This window comes from Typha latifolia, chromosome 11 (genome assembly GCF_019914945.1).
Source record: "Typha latifolia isolate L0001 chromosome 11, TyphaL0001v2, whole genome shotgun sequence".
In the NCBI taxonomy this organism is placed as follows: Eukaryota; Viridiplantae; Streptophyta; class Magnoliopsida; order Poales; family Typhaceae; genus Typha; species Typha latifolia.
In genome coordinates, this window is record NC_133096.1 from 1,775,283 (window position 1) to 1,789,401 (window position 14,119).

At 34.3% G+C, this 14,119-nt stretch overlaps 1 protein-coding gene, 1 long non-coding RNA gene and 1 pseudogene across 2 annotated transcripts; all 3 read left to right on the plus strand.

Moving 5' to 3' along the window:
• The first annotated feature begins 5,265 nt into the window (after positions 1–5,265).
• On the plus strand, positions 5,266–7,358 carry LOC140797699 (uncharacterized; annotated as a pseudogene).
• A 111-nt stretch (positions 7,359–7,469) lies between these two features.
• Positions 7,470–9,132, plus strand: LOC140797700 (MDIS1-interacting receptor like kinase 2-like). The gene is made up of 2 exons (XM_073151333.1): positions 7,470–8,364; positions 8,653–9,132. The coding sequence occupies exons 1-2, from the start codon at positions 7,470–7,472 to the stop codon at positions 8,964–8,966; spliced, it is 1,209 nt and encodes a 402-aa protein (XP_073007434.1). The 3' UTR covers positions 8,967–9,132.
• A 3,331-nt stretch (positions 9,133–12,463) lies between these two features.
• Positions 12,464–13,581, plus strand: LOC140798000 (uncharacterized). The gene is made up of 2 exons (XR_012110756.1): positions 12,464–12,746; positions 13,310–13,581. It is a non-coding gene; the product is annotated as an uncharacterized lncRNA (long non-coding RNA).
• Positions 13,582–14,119: the final 538 nt, after the last annotated feature.

Below are 14,119 nucleotides of genomic sequence, written 5' to 3' on the forward strand. Positions count from 1 at the left end.
AGCAGATAAGATAACTAGACTCCATCTATTGAGCTAAATCTCCCCCTTGATGTGATTCGATCTGACTCAATTAGCATTACACCAAAGCTATAACACCCCTATTATACTCTATATTCATAATCTGCATATACTTATAGTGTGCCTATGCTTGTGCTAGCACAGATCGTTTTCGTGTATGTTCAATATCAATATTATATTATAGGAGAATTAGAAAATTCCTATTTATATGAAGATTATGTGAGACATTACAATGAGCAATATAATTAGTTGATCAATTTTGATGAATATCGATAATATTTAATACAATATTCTCATGTTATTCTTGTGCTAACAAATAAAGTCTTTGATCCTCCTATATATCTTAGAATTCACATTACACTTCTTATTATATTTCTTAACATTTGTCTTATAATCAATATGAAAAGTATTAATGTAATGACAAGATAATTGAACAAAAAAGGAGAAGAATATACATATATAAAACACAGAACATCTACTTATATGATTTTATAAACAAAAATATAAGTATAAACAAAATCTAATCAATAACTATTTGGTGATTCTTACCTTTGTTTAACTCATCATTAATTATATATAAAATAGTCACAATCTAATTATGTAAAAGTATGTAAGCTTAGTGTTATATTTTTTACAAAATAGTATATATATATATATATATATATATATATATATATAAGAACATGAACATAAGATATATGAATTTGATTATTATTAATTAAGATATATGTATCAACCTAATATAAGCTATATATGTATAATTATTATAATTAGTTAATTATCATGCTTATCATACTTTGCTAATAAATATGTTAGTGAGTACATATTTTTTAAAATAATTAACTGTGTAATTAAATAATTAAAAAGGAGAGAAAATCTCTATATTATAGTGCTGGGCTTGCAGTTAACAGAGAGAGGGGAACGAAGGGAGAAGAAAAGGAAGGAGAAGAAGAAGAAGATAAGAAGAAAGAGAAGGGAAGGGAGGGGAAACCGAGTCAACGAGGAGGGGCCTGGCTGCTGCTGGCTAGCTTGCGATCGGCCTCTCGCCGGCTGTTCAGTTCCGACGAGAGAGAGAGAGAGAGAGAAAGAGGGAGGGAGGGAGAGAGAGAGAGGAAGAAGAAGAGAAGAAAATAGAGGAGGGGGAAAGGCCTCATTAGCAGCTTCTCTGTAGTAGTAGTGGTGGCAATAGTTCTGAGGACAGGAGCAAGAATCCGAGGAGAGAAATTTGAGAGAAAGAAGAGAACAGAAGAGAGGAGAAGAAGAAGAAGAAGAAGAAGAAGAAGAAGACCTCCCCTGCACCCTCTTCCTCGTCATTGGAAAAGGAGAATGTTTCTTTCCATTCCTCATGAGAAATGGTGGGCAGCTACCCGACGGCCGAGATGTGCGTTCGTACTAAGTAATTTAGTACAAACTATAGAATGGATTGTCGGTCATGAACATCGTAAGGTGCTGCTCTTCGCGAATCCCAGCATAGAAGAAGAAGAAAAGAGAAATAGAGACGAAGAATAGTCGAAGTGGGAGGCACGAGTGCGTTGCGCCCTCAGCGCGCGATGTTGCATGGTACATCGTCTGCCACAGTTCAGCCGACCATGCCACGTCATGCCATGCATTACCCTTTCTTCCTATCTTCTTTTTTTATTATTAATTTTAATTTTATTTCATTTCATATATTATTATTATTATTATTATTTCATTACTATCATTATTTATTTATTTATTTATTTATTATTTAATATTTAGGGCTGGGTTATTACAATTGCTCACTGTTCTAACGCGATATTGTCTATCTATCACTGTTCATCTAGAATTGCTCATTGTCACTGCTCATCTGTACTTTTCGTCCATCACTGTTTATGTAGAATTGTTCATCCCGTTAGTCCGCTCGAATTCCAATGGCCAATATTGATTTTTCTCAATTTAGACTTTAGAGACACATTGTCAATTACAGAAAACTTACAATCTACCCCTTGACAATTTTGTGACAAAATAAGCGTCGCCATAAAAAATCTAATATAGAAAACATTCCAAGCCCAATTCTGCAATAAAAAATATCAATCCAAATTCTATGAAATTTATATCGCCATAAGTTTGAATTTTTAAAATTACAAATCGTTCACATATCAAAAAATTTAACAGTTCAGGTCACATATTATTTTCCAAGTGTTTTGATACTTAGAAGTACTTCACAATAATCTAGGAGATGAATGTTTACTGAAAATACTCAATAATATACAAATAACTTTAAATAGAAAGCAAGGCAAACATGACAAAGATGGCAAGAATTTTATGTGGAAAACCTCATAAAACCTATGTATCATTTTTTCTATGATCAAATCAACCACTAACAAATATTGCAAATACAAAAATTACTTACAGAGCACCTATTGAACCCTAGCCTACAACTATATTTGAAGTTCTCTTGCTCTCTAGATAAGTTGCTTCAAATGGTCGATAAACTAATCTCAATGACCCTCAACATCGGATGTCCTGTATTAGTAACCCTCGAGACAACAACTCACTCCAAGAAATAACGCAATAAAAATGATTCGAAATCTCTAATGAATCCTATCTTTCTAAAATCTTCGGATCGCCAAGAATGCTTATTTAACAATTGGGTTATTTGCAACAAAAAACCACTTAGTTTTCGTTTTGATGAGTGAGGGTTGTTTCATGTTTCTACTGCATATGAGGTTTTTTCCTTTCTTTCTTCCAAGTTTGCCCTTCTGCCATTTAGTACTCATTAAATGCTACTGGGATAATGTAAGAGAGAAATGATTCATACCTATTTTTTCTTCTTCTTATGCTGTTACTGCTTCTTCTTCTTCTTCGTCTTCTTCTTTTTTGTTATTATTTATTTCTCTTCTTTTGCTACTGTTTTATTTTTTTCTATCTCTTAATCTTATTTTTTAATACAAGTCTCTCTAATCGCTCTTTAATTAATAAAGTAAGAGACTAATTAAAAATAGTTTAAATAAATAAAAACTTCTTAATCAATATCTCAAAAATAGAACTTAATCTATATTACAACTAAATTATAATATATATTAAAAAAATTGTGAATTACTGTCAGAATTATTCTTTGTTCTGCTATAGATATATTTCGAATTTCAAGAAACTTCGAATACAAAAAGCCTCAAGTAACGGTGGAGGAGCTGGTGGCGATGTTAGAGGAGAGGAAGAGGGCTATATAAAGATGTATTTTTATCGTCATAATTTTTCTTTCTTAGTTGTTCATAACTTACACATGCTTACGAGAGATATTTTCATCATATTGCTATCACATGACTATCTGAAATATATAATAGAACCCTAATAGAAGGGGCTAAGTGAGTTATTTCTAAAAGTTCAAAGGGTTAGTGTGTTCGGGGGTCGGTGTAGAAATGGGTGATAGTTCGGGGGTGAAAAAGAAATTATTTTTAAATATAATAACAACTTTCGTTGTTCTTTTTATAGACTACATAATTTACATACTTCATCATTTTAATTAATAAAGAAAGAGAAGAAGAAAAAAAAAGAAGAAGAAGAAGCAATAACAACAAAAAGTTAGTAGTAGAAGAAAATATATTAACAACTTCCACAAATATAATGATAACTTTTATTGTTTTTAACAATTTTTATTATTTTTTTAATACATTGTAGAATTTACACGGTTACAATTTTCATAGAAACAAACAATAATCTATAGAATCATACTTTTAGTTATTGAACTAATTATAATTATCTCACCACTATCTGTAATTAATCTCTTACTTTATTAATTAAAGAGTGATTAGATAGAATTATATAGAAAAAAAAAGAACAATTAAGAGATAGAAGAAGAAAAAGAACAAACATAAGCAATAACGAAAAGAAAGATGAAAAAGAAGAAGGAGAAGAGGAAGAAGAAAAAAAAAAGGAAAAAGAAAACATATTAACAACTTCCGTAGATATAATAATAATTTTTATTATTTTTTCTGTACACTTTTTATACATTATAAAATTTACATATTTTACCATTATAATTTGCGTAAAACAAACAATAATCATACAAAGTTATATTTTTTTAGTTACTTAATTAATTATGATTATCTCATCACTATCTCCGATCAATCTCTAATTTATTAATTAAACAGTAATTATAGAGATTTGTATAGAAAGAAAGACTAAGAGATAAAAGAAGGAAAAGAATGATAGATAGCATTGCAGAATTTATTATATGAAGTAGAAGATGGAAAAAGATGAAGAAGAGTACATGGCTATTTTTCTCTCTTATAGTGTCCCATAAATACTTAATGAGGCACTAAATAACATAATAGAAACCAAAAATAGACCTGACTAACCAAATTTAAAAACCAGGTGGGCTTTTCATGCAAAAACCCAACTCAATTCAACTCTTATAAAATTTGTGATACATAGAAATTCAAATATTTTATGGTCAAGCTCTTACAAAGTATTTTTAAATACGTTCAAATAGATTTTCTGTACACAAATTGCCGATACGAGAATATAACAAGTTATATAGATCACAATTATTAGTCTAATATTAGAGTAAAATAGCTGAAAAGAATTTCGAATAATATATATAAAATAATTAGTACTAAAGATAATAATACTAATCTAAGAATTATCCAATCAAAGATCGCATTTATAACAATTATAGTTGTTATAAGGACTTGTACTAACTACAAAGATATAATACTATTAATGAATTCAGTTTAATTTGGGAAAACAGTAACGTGGAAGAAGAAGAAGAAGAAGAAGAAGAAGAAGAAGAAGAAGAAGAAGAAGAAGAAGAAAGAGGAAAGTGCTCCTCGATCCGATAGAAAATGGTTAAAAGATAGGAGGTGCAGGGTTTGCACCTATCAGAAGAAAAATTTAGAGGGATGACTTTAACATGTAGACTATTGGATCTTAGTGTTGGTGTCCACCTCTCATTCTGTTGGTTTTCCAAAGGTTTAAAGAAAAATTTAGAGAGACGACTCTGACTCTTCTCTATACATCAAGTCATGTGGAAATTGGTCCTTCTCTTAAGTGTCTGTGGAGCACAGAGAAGTTCTCTTGACAAAACAAGAGAATTCCAAGGCATGCTTTAAAGGGTACCTTGGAAGTTCACACTCCAATATCAAAACGACGTATTGAAGACGTTATTGATAGTTTTTCCCTTTGAAATGACCCTAAGTGAGTGGTAAGTCTATATAAACCCCAGAACTCTTTGAGTTTTTACAACAACAAAATTAACTGTCTTTGGCCTTTCAGTTAGATTTAGCTATGAATCCCTTGTTGTCTATCCTAACGTTCCTCTCGTCGGTTTTACTGCTACTCCCAATTCTCCCAAGTGTTGCAAAATTGGCATCACTTGATTCGCAAGGGAGAGCCCTCCTCCAATGGAGAACAAGCCTTAAGAGTCATGAAGCCATAGCCTCATGGAATCTTAAGACTAGTCCATGCAATTGGACTGGCATCACATGCAGTAGTGCCACGCATTTAGGGTTGAGCATGATCACCACGATATCTCTACCAGGGATGGGTCTTGTAGGGATGTTGGATGTCCTCGATTTCTCGACGTTGGCAACCTTAACAAGTCTCAACCTCACCGTCAACCAATTGGATGGATCCATTCCAACTTCCGTTGCTGCTCTTTCTAAGCTCACCTCTCTTGATCTCTCTATGAATCAGATAAGTGGCTCCATACCTCCTTCTCTCAATAACTTGACGAATCTTAGAATCTTAGACTTGTCTCAAAATAATCTTTCAGGTCCCATCCCAAAAGAATTAGGAGACCTACAGAGTCTATTAAGCTTGCATTTGTCTTTGAACATCTTGAGTGGCTCTATTCCGTATGAAATAGGACATCTCTCTAACTTGAATGAATTATTTCTCCCTAATAACAGCCTAATAGGTCCAATACCTTCAAGTCTGGGGAACTTGACGAATCTCGCTCTTTTAAACCTTTGGAGTAATCAACTCTCTGGTTCTATTCCTCATGAAATAGGAAAGTTAACAGTTATGGTTGTTTTAGATGTCAGCAACAATAGCCTTACAGGTCTAATACCTTCAAGTTTGGGGAACTTGACCAAGCTCACTACCTTAAACCTTTGGGGTAATAAGCTCTCTAATTTCATTCCACATGAAATAGGTAATTTAGTGAACTTGAAGGACTTGGAACTCCAAGATAACCAACTGACAGGTCTCATCCCAAAAAATTTAGGGAACTTGACCATGCTTGAAACCATGTACCTATATAGTAACAAGCTCAATGGTGTGATCCCTCATCAAATAGGAAATCTCGCAAATATGGTTGATTTAGAATTTCCCAATAATAGCCTAACAGGTCCAATACCTTCAAGTTTGGGGAACTTGACCAAGCTCAATTATTTATACCTTTGGGGTAATCAGCTCTCTGGTTCCATTCCTAATGAAATAGGGAATCTAGTGAACTTGAAGGACTTAGAGTTCTCTCTTAACCAATTAACCGGTTCTATTCCGAGAAGTTTAGGAAACTTGACCATGCTTGAGGCCATGTACCTCGATGATAACAATTTCACTAGTATCATCCCTCATGAAATAGGGAAGCCGGCAAATCTGGTTTATTTAAATGTCTTCAACAGTAGCATTACAGGCCCAATTCCCTCAAGTCTTGGGAACTTGGGAAAGCTCAATATTTTAAACCTTTGTTGTAATCAGCTATCTGGGTCCATTGCTCCATCATTTGGTAATTTGAGCAACATCCAATACCTTGGACTAGCCAATAATCATTTAAGTACTAGTTCTTTACCTCAAGAACTAGCAAATATCACAAGCTTACAAAGAATGCGACTTGATGGAAATCAACTTAAGGGAGATATCTCTAACTTTGGAGTGTATCCCAATTTGATATTTGCGGATTTGAGCTTCAACAAGTTCTCCGGTATGCTCTCGCACCATTGGGGAGAATGCTACAATTTGACGAGCTTAACAATCTCCAACAATGAGCTCAACGGACACATACCTTCGAGCATTGGACAACTATCTAAAATCCAGTGCTTGATCTTTCATCCAATAACCTGGAAGGGGAGATTCCAATAGAATTAGGCAAGTTGTCTCAATTGTACTACTTGGATCTGAGTAATAACTTACTCTTTGGTGAGATACCTCAAGAGCTTGGAAACCTACTCAAAATACAGAATTTAGATCTATCAGCTAACAACCTTAGTGGATCGATTCAAGGCAATTTTGGGGGTTGTCATGAACTTCTATTTTTAAAGTTGAGCAACAACCGTTTAAATGGAAGCATCCCCATTCAAATTGGAGGTCTAGTAAACCTACAAGAATTACTAGATCTTAGTCATAATTCATTTTCTGAAGCATACCATCCCAACTAAGTGAACTAGTTATGCTACAAGTTTTGAATCTCTCACACAATGCATTGAGTGGATCTATCCCCACATCCTTTCAAGATATGGCTAGCTTAACAAATATAGACTTATCCTATAATGAACTGGAGGGGCCTCTTCCTGCTAGCCAAGTTTTCAAGAAAGCGCCGATGGAGTGGTTTACCCATAATAAAGATCTATCTTTGTGAGGCGTCAGGCTTGGCTCTATGTAGTTCAAGCCCTTCAAGTAGAAGTTCTAGAAGTAAACAAAGTCAGGTTATTACGTTGGTTGTTCTACCTATTCTTGGATCCTTGGTTCTCTTCGCGGGGTTTGCCGTATTCTTATGGAAAAGGAAGAAAAGCTCTAAACACAATACAAGTGAGATTGATAAAAGTGGGTTCTTGTTAGGAAACGTTGATGGAAAAGATTTATATAAGGATATCATTGAAATAACAGAGAATTTTGATGAAAAGTTTTGCATTGGCAAAGGTGCATATGGAAGTGTTTACAAAATTACCTTACCCAGAGGAGTAAGAATAGGAGAATTTCAACTACCAAAAGAAAAAATAATTGCTGTGAAGAAAATTCATCAAACGGAAGAAGAAAGATTGATAGACAACCAGCTTTTTTATTATGAGATACAAACACTATCTGAAATACGACATCGGAATATCATGAAGCTTTATGGCTACTGTTCAACTGATCAACATAGGCTTATTGTTTGTGAGTACTTGGAGAGAGGAAATTTAGCGGTCATTCTTACACATGATGCATATGCCATTGAGTTAGATTGGATCAAAAGGTTGAATGTTATTGGAGATGTTGCTCATGCTTTATCTTACCTGCATCACGATTGTTCTCCTCCCATAGTTCATCGAGATATCACAAGCAACAATGTTTTACTTGATTCAAAATTTAGAGCTTGTGTGTCAGACTTTGGAATAGCTAGAATTTTGAAGCCTGACTCATCCAATTGGACAATGGTGGTAGGAACAAGGGGCTACATCGCACCAGGTAAATGCCTTTATTTATTCGAATTCAGAAAGTTTGTGTTGATACTTCGTAAAGTGTATTTTCATACATGTGTCATATACTTGCTTTCGATAGTACGAAGATACACCTAATATGTTATTTATTTGACCCCTATCTTAGCTAAAAAATATTAAGATATAATTGCATGCCATAATAACAGTTGGGCATAACTATTTATCTATCATATTTCGTAACTTTTTAGTATTTTCTTATGAGTTTTAATATAATTAAGCTTAGTTAGCTGAAACTTCTTCTTCTGATATTTTGCAGAGCTTGCCTATATAATGACAGTGACCGAGAAATGCGACGTATATAGTTTTGGAGTGGTGGCACTTGAAGTGCTCATGGGAGCTCATCCAGGAGATTTGATTACATCCTTATCATCTAGTACTATCGAACTCACACTACTGAATGATATCTTGGATCCACGTCTATCACTCCCTACAATTGAAGTTGCAAGTCAAATTTTAACAGTAGTCAAGATAACCCTTCAATGTTTAGAAGCTAATCCGCTATGTCGACCAACAATGCAACATGTATCTCAACAGCTATCTGCTCTCTGGATGCCTCCTATCCTCAATTGATATTAATTACTATGATCTTGTCATATTGTATCCTAATGTACCGCATGGAAAACATACTTGTACATCAATTTAGGAGTACGAATTATTTCTCTCTATAGCTGTGCTTATATATTTTAAGTTTATTCTTCTAACCAGTATAAAAATAAAAGAAAGATCTTGTTGATAATGCAAAGTGTGGAAACTCGATTTGGGAATCATAATCGGTTATCAATTCAATAAGCTTTTGCATCTAATGACTATCTAATCATAATTGGTTTCTCTTGGAGGATGACCCGATTGACTCTTTTTAGACCAAAATACACTTAATTTATTTTTTGGTGGGAGTGAGAAAGACTTGTTTTGCGTTTATTATTGAACTAGCTGAAGTAAATGAGGAGCAAACTCATTTTCCTTGACTTCTCTTGCTAGGTGGAAAGTGAACACCAAATACGAGTTCCCTCTTTGCGTGCTTTAAATTTAGTATAAGAAATAAAAGCAAAACAATAATACAAGTGATGCTTAAATACATGTCATAATCTTAGAACTGAAGTACATGTTATCATATGAATTCATGGTCTTGAGAAATATGGAGCTTCACTATCATTTAAGCATCGCCCTTGTATGGACTAAAATAGACATAAAATTGAGGTAATGAATTAAAGTTCAAACGATGGTCATAAAGTTCAGTGTTAGATTTTTAGTATTAGCAAATATATACAAAATAATCTAAGTATTTTTATCTATATAAATGAGCATATGCATAAGTGTTGTTAAGATTTGGTTTGAAATTTTTTAAATTTTAAAACAAATAAGTCATGCCACTTGAAGGGCATTCGAATGCACCCTAACAGTCATTAAAAGATACAAAGGTTTATTTTTTATTGTTCGAACACACCCTGGTAGGTGTTCGAAGCAGTTCGAAGATGAGATGAGCATATTTAGTTGTCTGAATGCACCTTGGCGGCCGTTCGAAGTCATTTGAAGATATAAAGACACATATTAGGTCATTCGATTGGGGGCAATCTTTCACTCGAATGGGATCATGAATCTTTGAAAATTTTGGAAATCTGTGAGACCTTATTTGGACTTATCTTAAAAAGGTATAAAAGTTTTAGTATGTCCTAACCCTAGTGTATTGGTTATTACATTGAGAAGACATTATTGAATAGAAATTAATTTTCAATGACAAAGGCTTTAACCACCTTCATCACACAAAACTATTAATCTTAAGGGTTAAGAAAGTCCAATTTTCGAAGGTTACTGAGATTGAAAATCATTTACGGAAAGCAATAAATCGTGGAGTCGAGCAATCAACACTACTATTTCAAATAGAGTCATGAGGATCAATGGGGAGTCTATAAATCAGTCTTGTAAACTGCTACAGTTTATTAATATTGTTTCGATCCGAGTTTAAGATTTTTCCACGTAAAAGCTTAGTGTTCATCTTTATTTGTTTCTTTGATTATTATTCTGTATTTTTATTTACTTAAGCAAAGTGTTGGAAAATCGGGACTAGGGTTTAGTTTATATTTTCATCCAGAATAGCCTGTACATCTTTCTCTTGGAGCTTGTCAAGGGTACTCAAGGATAACAGCCTTCATCAGTTATCCTAGCTTGTAGGATCTGTAACAAGCCTAAAAAGCTTCCCTAGTTTATAGTAACAAACTAAACAAGTTTCCCTAGCTCATAGGACAACATATAACAAACTTTGTTACTAAAATTGTGTACGTGTAATCTCTTTATATATGGAATATGGTGAATGCCTAAACACCAATTGGTGTGAGATTTCCAAAACATTGTTATGGTATCATAGGATTAGCATCTCCCGATCCACATGGCCTCCAAAACCTGTTTCGTCCTCTCCTTCAATACAATGGTGCACATGATCACCATTAAACTCTCTTCCTTTAAGCTTTGGCATTCTTAGCTTACACCATTACTACAATGCCATGAACTTCTTTGCTATGTTGATGGCACCATTCCTATGCCTGCTGCAACCATTTTCTCTGGTGAGTTCTTTGTCCCAAATCTCAAATATGCTGAATAGAAACACCAAGATTATCGTATATTCAGTCTCATTCTATCCTCTCTCACGGAAGAAGCACTGGCTGAGGTTGCTGGGCTTACATCCTCCCATGATATCTGGGTCACCTTAGAAAACTCCTTCAGTCACAAGTCTAAGACTCGTGAAATATGTCTTAAGGATGATCTATAGAAGCGTGGAACTCGTACTCTAAGGGAGGTTAGAAGCGGCGTCGCCGGGGATTGAGAGAACGGGAGCGAAGAAGACGAAGGAGGCAAGGCAAAACTCAATCTCAATAATCAATAATCAATGATGACTTTGGTTGCCTTCCACATCCTTTTATAGGCTAACCAACAACTCAAATTAACCCTAAAAACACAATTTTCGCTGACCACGTTCGAACTCGCCTGACCGCGTTCGAACGCACCGGGTTCGCTCTTCTGGATTTGCGAACACGATGTAGGCGTTCGAACGTGCGATTGAACGCGCCTGTCGGTATTTGCGAACGCGATGCAGGCATTCACAGTGCGTTCGAACGCACCGCGTTCGAACGCACAGTGCACTCTCTTCACCCACGTTCACAAACCGCGTTCGAACTCACTCCACCCGCGTTCCAACGCGACTTACAGAAAACTTATTTTAATGGAAATTACATACTAAAACATAAAACAAAAACACTCCTAAAGTGAATCCATGCTCGAGACGACGTCGGTGAAGTCTGAATCGTATCAGATACAAATTGGATGGTGGCAAAAACTATTTGAACACTAAATAGTATTCATTGTGTAGTTGTATATAAGTAGCGGTTTTGTTCTTCCAAATATCATTATCCATCACTAGTAATAGTATAGACAACCATAAGTTAATAACTTAGAATTTTTGTTCTGAAAAATCTACCGAATCTACCTCTCATCTCTTGGCCTAGTGTTCTTACTCGCAGATCTTCGTGACGAAAATTTATATGTCCCAGATTTTCTCTCAGCAATAATCTGGTGGATGATCTGAAAAAAATAAAAACATAGTTTTCAAGTGAGAGACAAACTTCATCTGGTCTAATCTCGGATATGTTTAAAGTTTGTGATAATTCGGTTTCTTTCTTTCCTAACCAGTCTCCTATTAACTAACTTTTCCTCATTTATTTCTTCGTGGACCTCTTAGATTACTAGTTATCTAATTGAGGTCCTATGTCTAAATATGATGTTGACTTGTTGGAGTTGCACTGCTTAGAAGTCTTGGCCAACCGTAGAAAATATTGTGAAACAAATCAGATCTAGATTTGATTGTAGAACAAACGACTTGCTCAAACTCTTGTTTGTACGCATATCGAATCTTCTACTAGTCATAGAAAATGACAAACAATTTATAGTGTTTCTCTCGAGCTTCACGAAAAAAGAGATGAGTACATATAAATTTAATTATGAAATCGGATTGGACGTGTAGATATTTTTCAGCAAAGCAACAGTTATGCCTTGTGCTTATAAATACAGGTGTGTACTCGAGCATGCAAAATTTATCACCACACCCCCTCTTCCATAGAATTTTAATGGCTCTCAAAAAGATCCTCCTTACTTTTGTGATCCTTCTCTTTGCTGTCATCGGAGACATCGTCCCTCCCGTCAGGGCTCTGCGTCCACCCGTTGATAGTCCGGGACACCGACACCCTATAGGGTCACACCCATATCCTGCTAGGGGGGGACCCTACACTCCTTCTCCTGGTCGTCGTCGTCCTCCTCCTTCTCAGACAACCACTGAAGAGAAGAAGAAAATCTCTACGATAGGTCAGTCGTATAAACACATAGATGCACACTCATTTTATTATATTAACTCATTAATTACTCTAAAATTTAATCGGGTAGAGAAATGATGACTTTTAACACAAACACTCACACTTAGAGCTTGGTAAAACTTTATATATTCATGCAAAGATAGGCACAACATGATTTGAACCTATGATTTTTGGCACTGATACTATGTTAATTTACTAACTACTCTAAAACTTTAAGTTATAGAAAGACGGTGACTTTTATATTCTAACATATTTTATAATTTCTTCTCTAAACACTCCCCGAATAGCAAAGTTGATATCCTTGGGAGTTAAAATTTGATTCATTTAACATAAATATATAGTTTAGGAGGCATGCATACAGGAAAGTAAAGAACTTTTGAAATATTTACACCAGAAAGGCCAAATATGATAGTAGGAGCCAATTTAATGATTTTAATTAGATGGGCCTAAGGTTTTCAGATGGCCTAACATTTTAAAGTTAAACAGCAGCTCAGTTTTTCATCTTTAAAATGTTCTAACTTTTCTAATCATATCCTCTATGATTTTAATTTTCAGGTAGCACTCCTTAGTGCTAAAGATCAAAAGTCTATTATGCATCTATTGGTCTCCCACCATCGTTCTCTTAGTTGCTAGCTTTACAAAGAATAAATGAGCACATTATGTCAATACTGTGAGCAAATATATTTACCTCCTAATTATAATAATATTTTATAATTAAATTGCTCAGTGTACTTTAGTGTTATTCCTTATGTGCTCGTATGCATATGTATGTGTCCAGCTGAATGTCTATTTTAGATACTAAAATTGGCTTTTATAATTTACTCTTATATTTTTGGTAGGCTTTTGAATTGGGATCAAATATTTTGATTTACCAACATAAAGTATGAAAGAACTTAAACAATTAGGCATCATTTTTCAAACAATTAGCAATTTATAAATGGTCAGCTCAACATTTGTAGGGCCTTGGCAAAAATTCTAAATAGTGCCATTCCTAAAATGAGTTATACTAAATTCTAAACATTCTAATAACCACTAAAATTGGTTTTTTTATTACTAAAGCATAACCAAGTGATCTATTTATATGAAAATGTATCTATAGAGAATATTGATAGATGTCAGGCCCTTTTAATTTTTCTAATTAATGAAAGTTAGGGGTGGCAATCGGGTTGAAGCGATTTAGATAGTGTCGATTTTTGATCGGGTCAACTTTATCTTAACATGAATATAGTTCGACTATTAAACGGATTGTATTTAGTAAATACGAATACGATCCGTTTAGTAAACGGGTAACATGACCTATATAACCCGTTTAATAAATGAGTCCTATTAACACAAAACGATAATCTGTTTAACACAACACGATAA

Bases quoted from the DNA above. Each gene is read 5' to 3' on its own strand.
- LOC140797700 (XM_073151333.1), top strand. From the start codon at position 7,470: ATGAACTGGAGGGGCCTCTTCCTGCTAGCCAAGTTTTCAAGAAAGCGC. The intron at 8,365-8,652 runs GTAAATGCCTTT...GATATTTTGCAG, and splicing joins AAGGGGCTACATCGCACCAG to AGCTTGCCTATATAATGACA.